This window comes from Perissodus microlepis, chromosome 20 (genome assembly GCF_051167445.1).
Source record: "Perissodus microlepis isolate ML-2025 ecotype Zambia chromosome 20, ASM5116744v1, whole genome shotgun sequence".
NCBI classification, from domain to species: Eukaryota; Metazoa; Chordata; class Actinopteri; order Cichliformes; family Cichlidae; genus Perissodus; species Perissodus microlepis.
The window spans coordinates 34,288,719-34,307,595 of record NC_140480.1 but is presented as its reverse complement, the minus strand read 5'-3'; the positions used below and the strand labels follow the sequence as shown (position 1 = coordinate 34,307,595).

At 42.0% G+C, this 18,877-nt stretch overlaps 1 protein-coding gene across 1 annotated transcript; it reads right to left on the bottom strand.

Annotated features, from left to right (window-relative positions):
• Positions 1 to 12,745: 12,745 nt before the first annotated feature.
• On the bottom strand, positions 12,746 to 18,471 carry LOC146365030 (E-selectin-like). Its single transcript, XM_084917749.1, has 4 exons — positions 18,432 to 18,471; positions 18,033 to 18,211; positions 13,463 to 13,676; positions 12,746 to 12,981 (listed from the first exon to the last, which is right to left on the bottom strand). The coding sequence occupies exons 1-4, from the start codon at positions 18,469 to 18,471 to the stop codon at positions 12,746 to 12,748; spliced, it is 669 nt and encodes a 222-aa protein (XP_084773875.1).
• Positions 18,472 to 18,877: the final 406 nt, after the last annotated feature.

The window sequence follows — 18,877 nt, the reverse complement described above, 5'->3', positions numbered from 1 at the left end:
CCTTTATTAGTCCCACAAGGGGAAATTTCATAAGGCTGCCGACCTATTGCACGCAATGGCGGCGTCATCTTACCCTCCGACCATACATACATTACACAAACATCACATGGGGAAGACAGGTCAGAGGTATAACAATGGAAAATGCACCACATGAGGAAAGATAAGGAGAAAAAAATAACTCCCCCCAGACTGAGCTCCAACAGGGAGATCAGTTTGAGAACAGAAAAAACACCTCTGCACATGAAAAAACTCTTAATGCACCAAAGAAACACATGACAAGTAACGGGGGGGGGGGGTAAAGGGTGAGAGACAGCCGATGTAGACAGTACATCCGGGCCTGCAGCCTGTGCGCTGGTCTCCTTGATCCACCGTCAGCATCGGAAGGGAATAAGCGTCGAAGGCGTTTGGAAAGGGAGGGGGGATGAGTGTGTGCATATCAGTGTATATGTATGTGTGTGTGTCCAGAGTTCAGCTGAGACAGTGTCCTTCGCCCTGCCAGGCTAAGTAAACAGTCTTCCAGCCAACCCAGGTGGCCTTGCATGGAATGGGAAGGAACAGACTCAACACAGTCGTTATCAGGGTGTTGTTGTTCGGCTCCAGCCTTGAGACCGCAGCTGGTGCCAAAGGGGTATCCGCATGAAGTGATGGAGGTTTTTACTTTAGTGCGAACAGCTCATATGAATTTCAAAGCAGTTCTACAGTCCAACACTGGTCTCTCAATCTCCCGTTGGAGAGCCGCGAGCTTCTCCATACTTGCGTTCTGTGATGTTGTCATTCTTGTGCTCAAGGAGCCGATTCTGAGAACTCACGGCAGTGTGCCTCCCCGAGATGTCATCCAATTTTGCGTCCAGAGATGTTATTCCAAGCGAGCCCTTCCGAGATGTATCCAGTCTGCAGTCAGAGGTCTTATTCTGAGTATTCACAGCAGCCGTAAGCTTCTCCAAGATCTTGTCCGTGCTGCACTCAATGAGCCCATTTTGAGAAACTCACGCCTCTCCCATCATTTCAATCCCAGCGGGCAGCCTTGTGGGGGTTTGAACAGCCGGTTCCGATTTCTTAATTCTTCGATAAGTCAGGGCCAAGCCAGCTCCGATCAGCAAGAACCCTGTTATCATGGTTCCGAATAGGTAGATATCTTCAGCACTCAGGCTCACCCGAGCCCAAACTTCTCGTTGAGAAAAGGGGTGTCAATTGCATTCAGGGACCAGTTGATCAAATCCATAATTCCTCTTTTAGGTTTTAGAGAACAGACTGTGAGAGAATGTTCCAGGGAAAAGTAATACAAAAAACACGAGACTAGACAAGGACACAAGAGGCTAAGCAGGGAAGCTAAGGGAGAGGAGGAGGAGGAGAAAAGTGCGACCGCCTTCGTCAAGAGCAAGAGCAGAAAAAAATGTTACAGTGAGTAGTTGCATAATACAGGATTAACAAGAACAAGTTTTTAGAATATCAACAAATTAAATCTATGCTAAAAAAGAAATTTAAGCCTAATGAAATTACATTACAAATACCACCAAGTGTGGAACAATTCCTTCATCTCAAAACCCCCAAATTACTGTCTAAAATATACAGGATACTCACCTCAAAGCACTTTATGTTATAAGGTAAAGACCCTAAAAAAGTACTAAGAAAATCTTCTATGGAAAACTATCAGGACTAAGTCAGGACTTTTGTGAAGAAAGCGCCATCTTTTAGCGATACCCCATCTTTACAGCTCAGCCTAGTTTCACTAAGAGAAGAATGTCTTTATTTCCTCAAAAGCCATTGAAGCAATCAGAAAGATTTGTCATCTTTGTTATCTTTGCCACTTTATCTCACCTTGTTACAAAACGTTGCAGTGGAGACAGTATCATAGTAAGGTCTTTGCCACACAACATTAAGTGCACTTAGGCAACTGCTGTTGTGTGTTGGTGCTAAAATGGAATTGAATTAAAGACTTTAAAACATGGTCTTTGATTAGCTGAACATGTCTATTGTGTAACAGTGACAAACTGTATTCAAATAAAGTATTAAAGTTACAGAGCATACTGTCACCAAATACCCAGCAAACCTCCCGTATTTTAAATGTGAACAGTTAAGAATAACAGCTTATTTAAAGCCTTGGTCATTCCCAGACATCACAAAAAGCTATTATAAAGTTCCATTTCCTAAAGAAATCAAAATTAGATTTGTATGTTTCATTTGAATGAAGATATTCACACAAAGTATAGAAAAATCTAATAATTTGCACAATAGAGCTTGAATGGCCAGAGGAGAAAACTGTTTTCAGACGATGCTCTTCTTCTTCGTTTCCTCGTCCTTGTGGAAGACCGATCCATCTGACTGCTTCCTCCAGCTCAGTTTGATGTCTCCATTTACTCCCTGCTGCTTTAGTTTCTGTTGGATCTGAGACACACACAAAAAATCGATTTCCCAAATATTACTAGGACAATAATATCCACTAAAGTCTTTAGAAACGATTATTTTAGGACAATTTTCATTCTTATATCTGGCCTGTAGTGCCATCTCTCATAGTCAGCTTACACATATAAATTCATCATTATGTTCACAAGGAACATTAGGAACATTGCAATTTGACTTCTGACAGTTGAGTTTTATAGAGGGAGGACTGTTTGAACACCTTGTACTTTTCAGGATACGGTCACTTCAAGCTGCTCTGTTCAAGCTGACCACTTGTAATTGTATATCCATGAATTCACTGGACCTTAAACTTGTGCAGACAGCAACCACTGGCCACTGTTTTAAACTAACCTGATTGTCATAAGTAGGACTAAATCGACTGGTTCTTATATAGCGCTTCTGTACTCTGAGCACTCAAAGCATTTTGCCCAACTTGTCTCATTCACATAAGCACTTTTTTCTTTCATCTTCACATCCAATATTCACATGCATTGATACTCCAATGGATGCATTGGAAAGCAACTTGGGGTTACTCACCACAACTTCATCTCTCAGTGTTAAACAGACTGATACTTATGGCTCTTACATAATGCTTATGTGGTCTAACTGACAACTTAAAACCTCACTCAGCCTAAGGCACGTGGGCCGAAGGAGCCAGGGATTGAACCACTGGGCTTCCTTAGACACGATCACCACAATCTGGGGACTCTAACATCTCCTATAATCTGAGGTGTCTGTGCAAACAATCATCATAAAACATTTTTCTGTAGAAAACTTTAGTACACAGGTGAAATCATCTTTAATATTCAGTGTATTGAATATTGGAGGAAAATGTATTTATATGCTGTAATAAAGCATTTGTTTAGTGATCAAGTAGAAGTAATACGCTGCTTTAAGTTTGATTTCAGGAAAACTTATTGTTTATATATTGTTTTAAAGCAGATACAGTAGACTGGCAGTTTTGGTGACCTAGAAGTAGATCGGCCTAACACTCGGTGAGTATCTCAGATATACTTTCTTTATGATATATTTATAAATATACAAGACTCGCCTGGTTCAGCATGGCTTCCATCACATCAGGGTGGGTCAGATCCAGACTGGAGTTTATCAGTTTCACTCTCACCACTTCCTCATAAACAGGTGCTTTTAAAATAAGGAACGATTTGTTACATCCTTCATCAGCTCTGTCTTTCACTTGCATTTTCGTATTCTGCACATAAATTACTGCTGCATATTAGCAGCAGTAATTTATGTGCAGCAAATGACTTTTGAGTTACAAAATCTCATTTTAACCTTCCCGTTTTGTTGTTTGCTGTTTATATTTTTGATATAAATGACACTGAGAAAACAGAACTGGGCCATTTGTTATGACCCATCCTGTCATACTAATATTCACAGTAATATTACAGTGTTCACTTCAAACCTCTGCTGATGTGTAGTATAAACAACATTATGAGCAGCTGCCACCACAACAGTGGATGTTCACCAGTAACACGTATGATTCAAAGTCTGATAATCTGGTTATTGACTGGGTTTGGAAACCTGCATTATTTATATCACATTACTGATCGTACAACCTGCTCTATTTAGATTAAGGTGTAGTTTGTAAATTGTGAACAATAGCAGCCTGGAGGAAAAGCTCAGAAGATCAGAGGCCAGAACTAACGACTGGCTGAAACTCCAATGATTCAGGTGGTAATGCTTACCAACGTAGCAAACAAACTCCTTCTTCCAGTCACAGGTCCAGTCCTCCCATTTTGCATTGTCTTCAAAGTTTGCTGCCACACAAGTCTCTGTTCCATTCATGTTATTGGGTTCTTTTGTTTTCCAATATGTAAACGAGGGTTTGCTTCCATCCGTCCACTTCCAGGACTCTCTGAAAAGGCCGATCCACACCCTCATCCCTCCAGGTACCAGGTTATCTATCTTCTGGTTCTCTGTCATGTTCCTCACACTGGCCAGGTCTGTGTAATGAAGTCTGCAGTAGCTCTGGGCGTTCGCCCATGACATTATATTGTTAATGTAGACAAATGTCCTAGTCGACCCTGAAAACAGACCATACTCAAGTGCTGTGTACAACCGTAAATGCATTTGTAAGTCTAAACAATTAGGCCGTTGTTGAAACATCAATAAAAGCACAGAACAGGACCTGCGTTGTTTTAAGCTTCTAGTTAAGTTGAAAATCCTCACCTCTGTTATCAGAGCAGACAAATCTGTACACATTCACACAAGGGCCATCAAACCACGGTCCATCAAGCATATATACGCAGTATTCTATAATCAGTTGGTTATCTGGTTGTCCAGGTGACCAGTTTCTGAACTCACTGGTTTCTGACATTGGCCACCTCCAGCTGTTCACGTCATCATACAGCCCGATCCAGACTCTCTGAAAGCACCAGCGGGTTTGTTTCATTAGACATAAAATATATGAGTTAGGCTGTCAGATTATCAGTAAGCACTGAGTAATAATTTGATGTTTTGTGAAATTGCATAGTTTGCTTTTTAAAAATGTGCTTGTATTTATTAAGATGAATACGAATCATACTCTAATTTACTAGATGTTTGCGTTACGATTTTTCAGTTAAAAAGATTTATGTTCGTTTGGTTCGTTTGATTATTCTGGTTTTCTCTGTATTGTTGTTGTTTTTTTGTGCCTATATAAATAAAAGTTAATCTAATTAACCTGAATTCAGAATCAACATGGGGGATATTAAGTGATGTTTAATAAATCAATTATTAAACAGTTTTGTAACAAGGACTCAGAAGACAGAAAGCTAATGTCTGATTAAATGACTTTGGACAGTTTCTTTTTTTTTGGTGCAGCTGAGGACACTAAATTGTTCTGTCTTTGTCAATATAAAATTTTATGCTTAAATAATTTTTAAAATAATGTTTTGGTGATCACCTGTGGTGACTGATTATCCGGTAGCAGCGACAATCACTAAGGGGATGTGGGAGAGGAGATAATGGAAAGAGAGAAGCTGCAGAGAGGTGTGTAAAGGTCTTTTCACACCCGCAGTGTTTAGTCGATTCAAATCAAACTCAGGTTAGTTTTCCCACGTGCTGCAGTTCGTTTGTTCAGGTGTGAACACAGTAATCACACTCAGGTGTAGACAAAAACAACCGCACCAAGACTACGTCCACAATAGCCCAGATAGATTTGAAAACGCTCGGCGTCCACACTAGCGTTTTCAGTCGTTTTCACAGAGTTGTGCGTCCACATTGAAACGGCCGAAAACACTTACGTTCCAGTCCTGCACATGAAGCACAAGAAGATTCAACCTGCATCATTTCCTATTTTGAGCCCATACACAGCACCTTCTTCCAGTATTTTCTCATGTTTTTCCCACCCCAGATCTGGCCAATGAGTGGACTGAACATAAGGCTAATGGTGGCTAAGCCACTTTACAAGCTCCAACTACAGGAGCCTAGCAAGCAGCAGTCTCCAATGAACATATTTGTAAGAAATGTGATCTTTCAAATATAGTTCAGTACCATAACTGAACTATATTTATAGGGCGACCGTGGTAACGTGGGGTTGGGAGGCTTATCTGTAATCGGAAGGTTACCGGTTCGATCCCCCAGCTCTCTCTGTCCTGGTCGTTGTGTCCTTGGGCAAGACACTTTACCCTACCGCCTACTGGTGTTGGCCAGAGGGGCCGATGGCGCGGTATGGCAGCCTCGCTTCTGTCAGTCTGCCCCAGGGCAGCTGTGGCTACAACTGTAGCTGCCTTCACCAGTGTGTGAATGTGAGAGTGAATGAATAGTGGAAAGCGCTATATAAATGCAATCCATTATTATTATCATAACATTCCAGTAATTAATGTACAAATACTTAAATTCCCACTGTAAAAAAAAAGTTAAAAGTATAACTTACGCTGCCGGTGGTCATTTTGCTTAAATCTACTGTGCTGTTCAGCATCTGCACATCCTTAAAGTCTTCTATAGCAGCCAGGTCTGTGTATTTGTCCCTGCAGTAACTCAGCGCTTCAGTCCAATTCTTCAGCTCATAAACAAACTGGTAGTGATGTTTAACATCTGAGGCGACGGCACACAGGCCTGCAAACACAGTAAATAAACGAGTTTATGGACTCAATTTAGGATCAAACATTTAGCCTCACTGTTACATTACATTTCTGTGTAATCTATTATTTTAGCAGAAAATTTATGTCAATATTAAATAAAATGCACTAATGCATCATTTTTTTTTCATTTCCAACAAGAAAAACACTGAAAGGGAAAATCCTTTAGATCTACAGTAATAGTTTCCTGTAGGATAATACATAAATATGATAATGGAAACTTATAATACAATAAATAATTTAAACTTACCTGATGCCACTATGATGAACAGAGCCTTTTCCATTCTTGTATGTTCCCTGCTTTCTCCTTTGGTCCAACTGTTGATATTTAGCAAATGAAATGATTTCCTCCAAGTTACTTCCTCGGAGGCTATGGATGCATGTGTGTATGCAGAACTCAATTCAAAACAAGTCAAACCAGTTTTACCTTCTTTCATTCATTTGCATGAGGGAAACTTTAGCTAATTAGCACACAAGGGAAGCTTACTTACAAATCCTCCATCTGAAAAAAGAAGGATAGAATAGAAGTAATACGATTCATAGATTTTTTATATACACTTTATACCACTCACTGAAAAGACAAAGCATGAATATCATGTTTAGCATTGCTTTTATGCTTCCTGACATTTAATTCCTCCACTCCAGAATACAAAATAAATTCTGATTGTTACAAAAAATCATAGATAAAGTTAAATATATTATATTTGTGCAAAGACTGATAGTAAATAAACTACTAGTATACCAGAAGATGCATTTAACAGAGAAAATTTAACCCAAGATAAGATCTTTTCTGAACCATGAACAAATTGCTTTTGTTGTTAAATCATATATGAAGTCAGTATTATAAATATAGTGTATTGCACTATTGCAGTGAGTAGTTGTGTTTACTTTTCACTGCATGTTTTTGTTTAGTGTAGAGCTCTGTTCTGTGTGACCTTTCGAATAAAACTCAATTTTCCTCTCGTAAAACATGCAAATAGCATTGTTCTTTTGGCTTACAAAGAAGTATGTAAAAATGTGTCCCTCAGTCATCCAGGTCATCGTAGTCTAAGGAGCTTGGAGAGAAAAGCGTCTGGGCTTCTTTAAAATGGTGGAGAGTCCCAGATTTAAACCTAGTGGGAGTTTCCCCCCACAGAGGGATAAAAAGGACCCCCTGATGATCCTCTGATCACCTGAGCCAAGGTGTGAAAATGGGTGTGGGTCACAATCAGCCAGGGTTTCAGGTGAGCTCATTGTGAAACCTGGCTCCACCCTATCATGTGATTTCCTGAGGTCAGATGGCCCAGGATGTGAGTGGGCGTTAAGGCGTCTGGGGAGGGATTTCAAAACTGGATTATAGATGGCAGAGAGTTGGTGTCGTAAACCCCCGCCTCTGTTCAAAGATGGTCGCTCACAGTGGACATAGATGCTTCTTTCACTCCTCTTTCAAACTCTGTCCAAAATGTGAACATTGGCATCCTCGAAAGAGTGACCTTTGACCTTTAGATGCAGATGGACTGCTGAGTCTTGTCCTGTGGAGGTGGCTCTTCTGTGTTGTGCCATGCGCTTGTGAAGTGGCTGTTTAGTCTCTCCGATGTAGAGGTCTGGGCATTCCTCGCTGCACTGTACAGCAAACACCACATTGTTAAGTCTGTGTTTTGGAGTTCTGTCTTTCGGGTGAACCAGTTTTTGTCCGAGCGTGTTGCTGGGTCTAAAGTACACCGGGATGTCGTGCTCTCCTGAGTTTTTACGATACACCGGCTACATAGGGGATGACAATGTTGTTGCGTCTGTCCTTCTTATCCTCCCTCGCTGGTGTCTGATCTTCTTTTCTGTACCTCTTTGCTGACTTTATGAACGGCCAATTAGGATAACCGCATGTTTTAAGTGCTTCCTTTACATGTGTGTGTTCCTTCTTTTTCCCTTCAGGCTTAGAGGGAACATGTTCTGCCCGGTGGTGTAGGGTCCTAATTACTCCAAGTTTGTGTTCCAGAGGATGATGGGAGTCAAAGAGGAGGTACTCATGGAGGCAAAGGTGAACTCTAAATACACAGCTTTATTGAGGGTTGCAGACGGGACAGAAAACTAGCTATACTGGGGAGACATAAACTAACAGACAGGCAAGCAGGTAAACAGAACACACAGCGTAGGACGAGCAGATGTTAGCAACACAACAGAGAGCACAGGAAAACACAGGTCTTTTATACACAGGGGAGTAATCAGGGAATGGGAAACAGGAGGGAGACACAGCTGGGAGAGATTAGGGCTAACAGACAGGGGGGAAGTAAAACTGAACACAATGACATCAGACATGAACCTTCAAAGTAAAACAGGAAACAAGAAACAATTTACAAAGACGAAACCATGGTCTCGTACGACGTTACATCTCTCTTCACTTGCGTTCCAGTCACTGAAGCGTTGGAGGCAGTCCGTAAGAGATTACAGGATGACACCAACCTCAGCAGCAGGACCACTCTCAGCATCCACCAAGTGTGTTTGAACTGTGTCTTCATTCCACCAACTTCACATACAAGGGTCAGTACTACAGGCAGAAACATGGGTGTGCCATGGGCTCCCCACTTTCACCCATCGTGGCCAATTTGTACATGGAAGAAGTGGAAAAGAGGGCTTTGCTATCCTACCCTGGAACACCACCAAGCCATTGGTTCAGACATGTGGATGACACCTGGCTGAAAATCAAATCTCAGGATGTACCACAATTCACAGATCACATTAACTCGGTGGACCGACACATCAAATTCACCAGGGAGGATATGAAAAGTGGCAGGTTAGCCTTCTTAGACTGTGAGATTTCCATCAGTAGTGGGGGACATCTAAAAGCTGACGTGTTACCGTAAACCTACACATACGGTATATACAGTATTTAAGGTTTGACTCTTATCATCCACTGGATGCACAAACTGGGTGTCATCAGGATGTGAAAACCATCCCCACAGACATAGCCAGGGAAGAGGAAGAATGTCATACCCAAAAAGGCCCTGAGTGAATGTGGTTATCCCAGCTGGACTTTTGTCAAAGTGGGAAAGGCTCCTAAAGAAAGCTCCAGCCGATCCAGGAGAGAAGGACAACCGCTGCCCAAGCGAAAACCTGTAGTGATCCCGTACGTGTCAGGAGTATCGGAGCAGTTGAGACGCATTTTTTCTAAACACCGGGTCTCTGTGGCTTTTAAACCCCAAAACACTGCGCTCCAAGAATTGGTCCACCCCAAGGATCGGGTCCCCCGACACAAACAGAGTAACAGAGTGTACGCTGTTAAGGGCCAGGATTTATACATCGGGGAAACCAAACAACCTCTGTCTAAGAGGATGGCACAACACAGAAGAGCTACCTCGTCATACCAGGACTCTGCAGTCTGTTTCCACCTACAGGTCAGTGGACACTCTTTCAAGGATGAGGATGTTCACATCCTGGACAGGGAGGAACGCTGGTTTGAGGGCGGAGTCAAGGAGGCCATTTACGTGAAAAGGGAAAGACCATCTCTGAATCGAGGAGGGGGCCTGAGGGTACATCTGTCTCCATCTTACAATGCTGTGATTGCAGCCATTCCCCAACTCTCTGTGAATGGGACTCATGGACATTAGTGCCGTTTGATCAAGTCAGACAATTTGCATATTAATCATCAAGGAACTGACCTCAGAGCCCATTGTTCATTCAGTGGGCTGGTTTCAGTCATTGTTCAAATGTACTGTTTAGGATTTGTTAGAAAACCCTGCAGTCAAATGAGACTGAAGAAGTCACTTGGCTGAGGGACGAAACATTTCTCTACCGAAAACGCTGCGTCCAGATGAACAGAATCAACCAATCCAGAGAACAAGTTGTGCACAGAGAAGCACCTGTTCTGACAAACATGGAAAGGAAAGGGAAGTAAAACAGTGATTTGTGATGGCGCTACATTGTAAAGACAGCACAATTTAGACCAGTACACAAGGTGTCTCTTTCTCAGTTATACAGCAATAGACAATATCATATATGAAGTCAATATTTACCTGTGGCTATTGAGTCATAAGTTATTTGTTAGTGTATTGCACTATTTCAGTGAGTAGTTGTGTTTGGTTTTCACAGCATGCTTTTAGCACCAAAAATCTACATGTTTCTGTTTAGTTTAGAGCTTTGTACTGTGTGGCCTTTCCTGTAAAACACAATTTGTCTCCCATTACATGCAAATGGAGGTGCTCTTTGGCTTACAAAAAAGTATGCAAAATGTGTCCCTTTGCAGTCAAACCTATGGTCTCTAAATTACACAACAGCAGTTGCTGTACACAGGAAACTGATTAGTGATGAGAAAGAGGAGAGTAATGAGGCACCAGTGAAATAACTAGGCTCCAGTATAGTGTTGTCAGTAAGTGGGGGCCCAGAAGGATACTTTTCTCCACTGCTGGGTGGCCAACCACTACATAAAGTAGGTATTGTAAGCATATACGGCCCAAATGTTGATGACCCCTCATTCTTCTATGTTTTTTGTGCACTCTCTGAACACTTAGATTGCTCACTTGTTCCTGGAGACCACACCAGAGACCACACCCGTGCCACATGTAATTAAACACTACATGAGCTTTTTTAGATTTTGTGACGCAAGGCGTTTCCTTCACCCCAACTGTAAGGAATATACTTTTTATTGACATGCCCATCACTCCTAATATTGTCTAGATTATTTCCTAGTGAGCAGCTCATTGTTGAGTGACATTTCAGACACTGAGATACACCCATAGCTGTCAGTGATCACGCGCTTGTATCTTTAATACTAAACCATAAAAATTGCAGATTTAACACTCCATTGCTTAAAGATGAGGATTTTATTATATATATATATTTTTAAATTTGGCTTTATAGTTAGATTATAATGACCTGGAACATCGACGTCTGTTCTCTCGGAAGCAGAGAAAGCTGTGATGTGAGGTAAGATAATTTCATTCTCATCAAATAAAAAGAAAACATATTTTGGAATTAGATAATAACCATCAAATCCTTAGAAGAAGCCTGCCAGGAACAGGAAATACTGAACAAAATACGTCAAACAAAATTAGAATTAAAATAAATTATTAATAAAAAAACTAATTCTTAGTAGAAAGACTTTGCTTGCAAAATTTTGAACATAGTAATAAATCTGGTCGATTTCTAGCTAACTAGTTAAAAAGAAAAAACAACTGTATGTGCTGTTAAAGACGTGTCTGGGAACACAATATATGACCATGAAACACTAAACAACACTTTTAAGGGATTTTTTAAAATATAAAACTTTATATTCACCACAGATAAATCTAAAAACAAAACTGGCAAGTTTCATGACATAACCCTTACGAAATTAGATGTGAGTCAACTGTGCAAATATCTGGGACTTCTCAAGTATTATGGAAGGTCAATATCCTCTTCATCAACGTGAGGACAATGACAAGACATGGAAATGGACAGAGCAGTGTGAAGAAGCATTTAAAGAGACAAAGACTGCATTGTTAGGGACTGATGCTTTAATGCATTTTGATCCTATGCAACTAGCTTGTGATGCTTCGCCATACAGTGTAGGCGTAGTCATATCTCACATTAGGGCATTTCACAATAAAGCTCAAGATCCTGTTGAGACTTTTCAAAATAAACTGAAATGATGTACATTGTTCTCAAACATCAAATTTCAGAATATGCATCAAACAAATTACCTCAAATAAAAGTTACTATAAATGGTGCTTACAGTCACCACACGGATGAAGGCACAGAGAATACCAGCATGAGCCAGAACCAGGTAGCTGCAAACAGGACCAGTCAAAACAAATCGAGGACCTTCATACTAAACGAGGGGCTCCCTCTGTAGCACGGACGTGGTTTGGTTATGAAAAGTCTGACACTGACCATAAAGCTGTACTATGCAAATTATCCCGCAAACTCGTCCCCACCACAGACTCAGACAAACCTCTTCAACCACCTATGCAGGAATCAGGTGAAAGAGTATGGAGAGAGTTTACGGGTGAGAAGCAAAAAAGAGCCGTCAGGTGCTAAAAATAAAGACTCAAACGTTAGAACAGGCCGTGTAATGCTCACAAAGAAAACGGCGGCCGTTACAACTTATGTCTAAAAATGTATCATTTCATGCATTGGTCAAAAACTCGGATCCAGGTACACGACGCCCAGCTGAAAACACTTCACACAAGACTAGTTGCCCGAGATTCACAGGATTGACACAAAATGCACTATTTTGCGATACATATCGTTATCAGGGCGAGAAATGTCTCATATCGGGATATGAGATTTTGGTCATATCGCACAGCCCTGTCTCACACCACGCTAAATGGGGAAGGACAGTGCCATGAATTATTACTGTACATAGAATACATGGACAAGAAGCAAGTCCATGTATTCTGTATTTGTCCTGCAGGTATCAGCTCCTTTATCATCTGGTTCTCTGACATGTTTCTCACACTGGCCAGGTCTGTGTAATGAGCTCTGCAGAAGCTCCGGGCCTCCGTCCATGTCATGGGATTGTTGATTAAGATAAAAGTCACATTAGCCCCTGAAACAGATCAAAGTGAAGTGCCATATAATATCATAAAATATTTTTGCAATACATTAATATGTAAAAAAAAACAAAACAAAAAGCATTACAGTCTAAATAAATCATATTAAGTGTTTAAGGTCTCCCTCTAAATCTGGGACTCTCCACCATTTGACCTTAGAACTGAAGAAGCTTCTCGGATGAGAGGTGAAACGTCTTCAAGCAACTTAAAGAAGTCCAGACGCTTTTCTTTCCAAGCTCCTTTGAGCCATCATAATATTTTACATCCACTTGTGTCAGTCCTCAGTCCTAGACAGGCTGCACTTAATTTCTTAAATCCACAAGTCATGTTTTATTGCTTACATTTCAACTCTCTGATCTTTAGTTATCAATATGAGCTGTATGAAAAGAGATAAAATTGTGCAGCAACAGGCATAAGTCATAGATGAAGAGCTGAAACTGGTTTGTGTTGTGGTCTTTAAACTGTTTAAATCCTCACCTCTGACACTGGAGCAGACTGCCATGACATTTAGATAACAAGGTACATCATTCCATTCTCCGGTACCGATCATCTGTCCACATTCTTCATTACCGTTCTGGTTGTTTGGCTCACCAGGTGCCCAATTTCTGAACTCAGCTTCACTGTTTTTGTAGACGTCTGTGCCTGACATCGACCATCTCCAAATCTTATTGTATAACCCAATCCAGCCATACTGCAAAGACAAATTTTAAAATGACTTTTTTAGCCTCCATAGCTAACATCTGTCTCGATCCCCCCCTCATGTTGCGTATTCATATTTTGTGGGGACATCAAATTGACATAATACTTTTCCTAGCCACTTACCCTAACCATCAAAAGTGAATGCCTAACGCTTACCCTAAACCTAACCATAGCCTAATTGTAACCCTGACAATAAAACCATATTTTAAGTCTCAAAAATGCCTTCAAACTTGTGGGGAGTGGGAGTTTGGTCCCCACATGCATATTAAACTTCCTATTTCTCGTCCCCACAAAGATATGAATACACACACACATACAGTATATTAAAGTTATATATATATATATATATATATATATATATATATATATATATATATATATATATATATATACGCCTTTGGAGTGGAGGATGGCAAGTTCGATTCCCGCCTGGGTTGTCTGTATCCAGTAAGGGTCCTAAGGCTAGACCCCCCATGTAAAGCGAGCCTACCGCAGACATGAGCGAGACAGATAAATATGAAGGCATGCCTGGCTGGATGTCGCCCTGATCAACAAGGTCTGCATCAGGTGTTGAGGAACCAGGGCACCCTGACGAGAAGTGGGCTACTGGAACAAGAAGGCATCGGTGGGCAAGAGACGAAAACAGGGCGTTGTTGCAATGTTACTACGCAAGTAACCCTGGCGGAAGGGGCTACATGAATAGGATGAGGGACCTATGGATTCTTCGATACCCAACATCCACAATGACGGTGAAACAACTAGTAGCTCAGTGTTCCAACATTTAAAAGAAGGTGCTGCTCTCACAGCTAGAGATTGATGAGTTACAACATAAATCTGTTCTTCATGCAGCGAACCAAGGTGTACTCTCAGTGGCAGGGGAACAATATGAGAACAGCACCACCAAGGCTGGAGATGGAACAATACTGGAAAAGCATATGGGAGAAGGACGCAACCCATAACGGCAATGCTCAGTGGCAGACCACAGCGACCTCCCTGAACAGGGTCCAGTAACCATCACAGTGGCAGACATCCAAGAAAGGGTCTCCAGTATGAACAGTTGGACAGCACCAGGCCCCGACATGGTTCACGCCTACTGCCTGAGAAGCTGACTGCACTCCACGAGCGTCTGGCAGCACAAATGAACCAGCTGCTAGTTGACGAGAGACACCCGGAATGGCTAACCGAAGGCCAGACAGTCTTGATCCTCAAGGACCCCCAGAAGGGACCGGTCCCCTCCAACTACCGACCAATAACCTGCCTCAGCACCACGTGGAAGCTCCTGTCAGGCATCATAGCGGCTAAGATGAACAGGCACATGGCTCAATACATGAGTGGGGCACAGAAAGGGATGGGCAAGAATATCCGAGGCGCAAAACACCAGCTACTGGTAGACCGAACAATCAGCCGAGACTGCAAGACCAGACTGACCTGTGCACTGCCTGGATTGATTACAAGAAGGCCTATGACTCAGTGCCCCACACATGGATCCAGGAATGCCTAGAACTATATAAGATCAACAGGACGCTAAGAGTATTCATCAGGAACTCAATGGGGATGTGGCGGGAACACTAGAGGCCAACTTCAAGCCATAGCACAAGTCACCATCAAGTCTGGGATCTACCAAGGAGATGCTCTGTCCCCACTGCTGTTCTGCATAGGCCTGAACCCCCTCAGTGAGATCATTGACAAGACTGGCTACGGATACCGACTACGGAGTGGAGCAGTTGTCAGCCACCTCCTGTACATGGATGACATCAAGCTGTATGCCAAGATTGAACGAGGCATCGATTCACTGATCCACACCACCAGGATATACAGCAATGATATTGGAATGTCATTCGGACTGGAGAAGTGTAGTCGGATGGTAACAAAGAGAAGGAAGGTAGTCAGAACAGAGGGGATCAAACTACCAGAAGGCAACATTGCAGACATAGAGGACAGTTACAAGTACCTGGGGATCCCGCAGGCAAATGGGAACCATGAAGAGGCCGCTAGGAAAGCTGTAACCACCAAGTACCTGCAGAGGGTCAGGCAAGTCCTGAGGAGTCAGCTGAACGGTAAGAACAAGATCCGGGCTATCAACACCTATGCCCTGCCCGTGATCAGGTACCCTGCTGGGGTAATAGGCTGGCAAAAGGAGGAGATAGAAGCCACTGACATCAAGACAAGAAAGCTCCTGACCATGCATGGAGGGTTTCACCCCAAGTCCAGCACCTTGACGCTGTACGCTAAGCGGAAAGAAGGAGGCCGGGGTCTGGTGAGTGTCAGCACCACAGTCCAGGATGAGACAACAAACATCCATGAATACATCACGAAGAAGGCCCCAACTGACAGCGTGCTCAGTGAATACCTCAGGCAGCAGAAACCCAAGAATGAGGAGGAAGGCGAGGAACCATCATGGAAGAACAGGCCCCTGCACGGTATGTACCACCGGCAGATAGAGGAGGTGGCTGATATCCAGAAATCCTACCAGTGGCTGGACAAAGCTGGACTGAAAGACAGCACAGAGGCACTAATCATAGCAGTACAGGAACAAGCTCTGATCCATAGAGGCTGGGGTCTATCACACCAGGCAAGACCCCAGGTGCAGGCTGTGTAAAGATGCCCCTGAGACAATCCAGCACATAACAGCAGGGTGCAAGATGCTAGCAGGCAAGGCATACATGGAACGCCATAACCAAGTGGCTGGCATAGTGTACAGGAACATCTGTGCCGAGTAAAACCTGGAAGTCCCAAGGTCAAGTGGGAGACGCCCCATAGGGTGGTGGAGAGTGACCGAGCTAAGATCCTGTGGGACTTCCAGATACAGACAGACAAAATGGTGGTGGCTAACCAACCGGACATAGTGGTGGTAGACAAACAGAAGAAGACGGCCGTAGTGATCGATGTCGCGGTTCCCAATGACAGCAACATCAGGAAGAAGGAACACGAGAAGCTCGAGAAATACCAAGGGCTCAGAGAAGAGCTCGAGAAGATGTGGAGGGTGAAGGTGATGGTGGTCCCAGTGGTAATCGGAGCACTCGGTGCGGTGACTCCCAAACTAGGCGAGTGGCTCCAGCAGATCCCGGGAACAACAGCGGAGATCTCTGTCCAGAAGAGCGCAGTCCTGGGAACAGCTAAGATACTGCAGGACCCTCAAGCTCCCAGGCCTCTGGTAGAGGACCCGAGCTTGAGGGATACATATCAGTGCTGTCAATAGATTAAAAAAATTAGCTAATTATTCTCACAATTTTCTGTAATTAATCACGATTAATTGCAATTACTTGATCAATAGCCTGGTTGCAATTACATTTTTTCAACTTTAAACTCAAAGAATGTTAAATGCTTAAATTCAAAGAAAATTTGAATAGCTTTCTTCAATCTTTTAGCACAGGGACTCTCCTGTGAAATACAACTTAAAAAAAAACTATATAATAATAGTTAAGTATACACTAATATATAATATATATATTAGTGCTGCCAAACAATTAAAATGTTTAATCAGATTCATCACAGGGTTACTGTAGATTAATTTGTATTAATCACTATTAAATATTATTCACTTTTATTCTATATTAATCGCATTTCATTTTGCATGAGCAAACAGACTCGAGATAAAAGGGAAAAATATACGAACTTAACATGTTTATTGAACATCTTGAACATTCATGTTAACAAAAAACTCTGTAAACATTTATCCAATCTCTCTGTCACTCTTGGGGAGGCACTTCAAGTCCTTGAAACAAGGAACCAAAGCTATATAAAGCACGTGTTCTCAATGATATTAACAGGTCTGCAGTTTGTTGCAATCCACTTGGCTTCAGTCAATATGTCTGAGGTCGACTTACTGAGCCCCCGATGCTCCGTGAGTGGTTTGTCTCAAGCTGGGTGACGCGTCAGCCAAAGTGCTAGCAGCATCCCCGACTATCGTGTGCTTCACGTCAATGTGATATTTAAAGCTGGAAGTGCTTCAGTGGAAAGGAAACTCCTTCTTGCACAATGTGCATAATACTTTATATCGGTCGACTGTTCCGTCTTGTTATTTTTTTAATACTCAATTTCCCATCGAGAGGACCGATGTGTGTTTATCATCTTCCAAATTGAGTTGATTGGTTCAGCTGCCTGTCACTACAAGATCAGCTGCCCATTTGCGCATGTGCGAAGGTAACTCTACTTGGACAAACGAAATGCGTTGACAGAAATATTTCAGGGATTTTGGGTAATTCTGCACTCCAGATGCGTTAATAATTTTAATCGCGTTGACCATGATGTGGGATTAATTTACTTTTACGGGTTAATTTTGACAGCACACACACACACACACGTATGTGTGTGTGTGTGTGTGTATAAAAACTCTAACAGAACTTACAAAGTTGAGAAGATTGTTTGCGACTGCTGTGTCATTCAGGGTCTTCACATCCTCTGTGCTGCTAATAATAGCCAGGTCTGTGTATTTCTCTCTACAGTAACGCTGTGCTTCAGTCCAGTTCTTACTAGAAGTAATGATATGGTACTGACGTTGAGCATTCAAGGTGATGGCACACAGCCCTGCAGTGACAGATGTAGAAATGAATTATATTTGAGATAAAACTTTGTAATTATACAACACAGCAACAATGCATTATTTCTTCTGCACTGAGGAAAGAAACAAAAACACTTCTCTTTACAGTAATGATGTTTGAAGTCTCACTGCTGTATACACATCATAAAGACAGCACATAGATCAAATTATTAAAGGTTAATTTAATAATTTCTAGAGAAAACTTGCCTGATGTAGCTATAATGTACAGAAGAACTTTGTCCATCATTGTGCATCGGTTCTCACCTTCAGTTTGTGACTGTTGATGAAATGGATTTTAACTGTCCACACCTTAATGCAAAGTATTTATGCAAACTTTTTTTTCATAGAAGGTATAAATCATCAGGCAGGAGTCAAGTCAAAACAAGGGACTACTGTTGTAAATAATATAGACCAGTATAACATGCAGCAAATTGCCATCAGTGACAAAACAACCTTTCCCACCTCCACCTCACTTCTTCAAATAAAAAATGGGGACAAACGGACACAATCAGCAGCGGTGTGGACAAGATGTACATGTCAGTTACTTACAGACCCAACTGTATACATACATATCCTGTTCCTGATTGGGAGACAGAGCATGCTGCATGTTTTCTATTTATAACACAATTTCTCGTTTCTAAAGTTTAAAACAA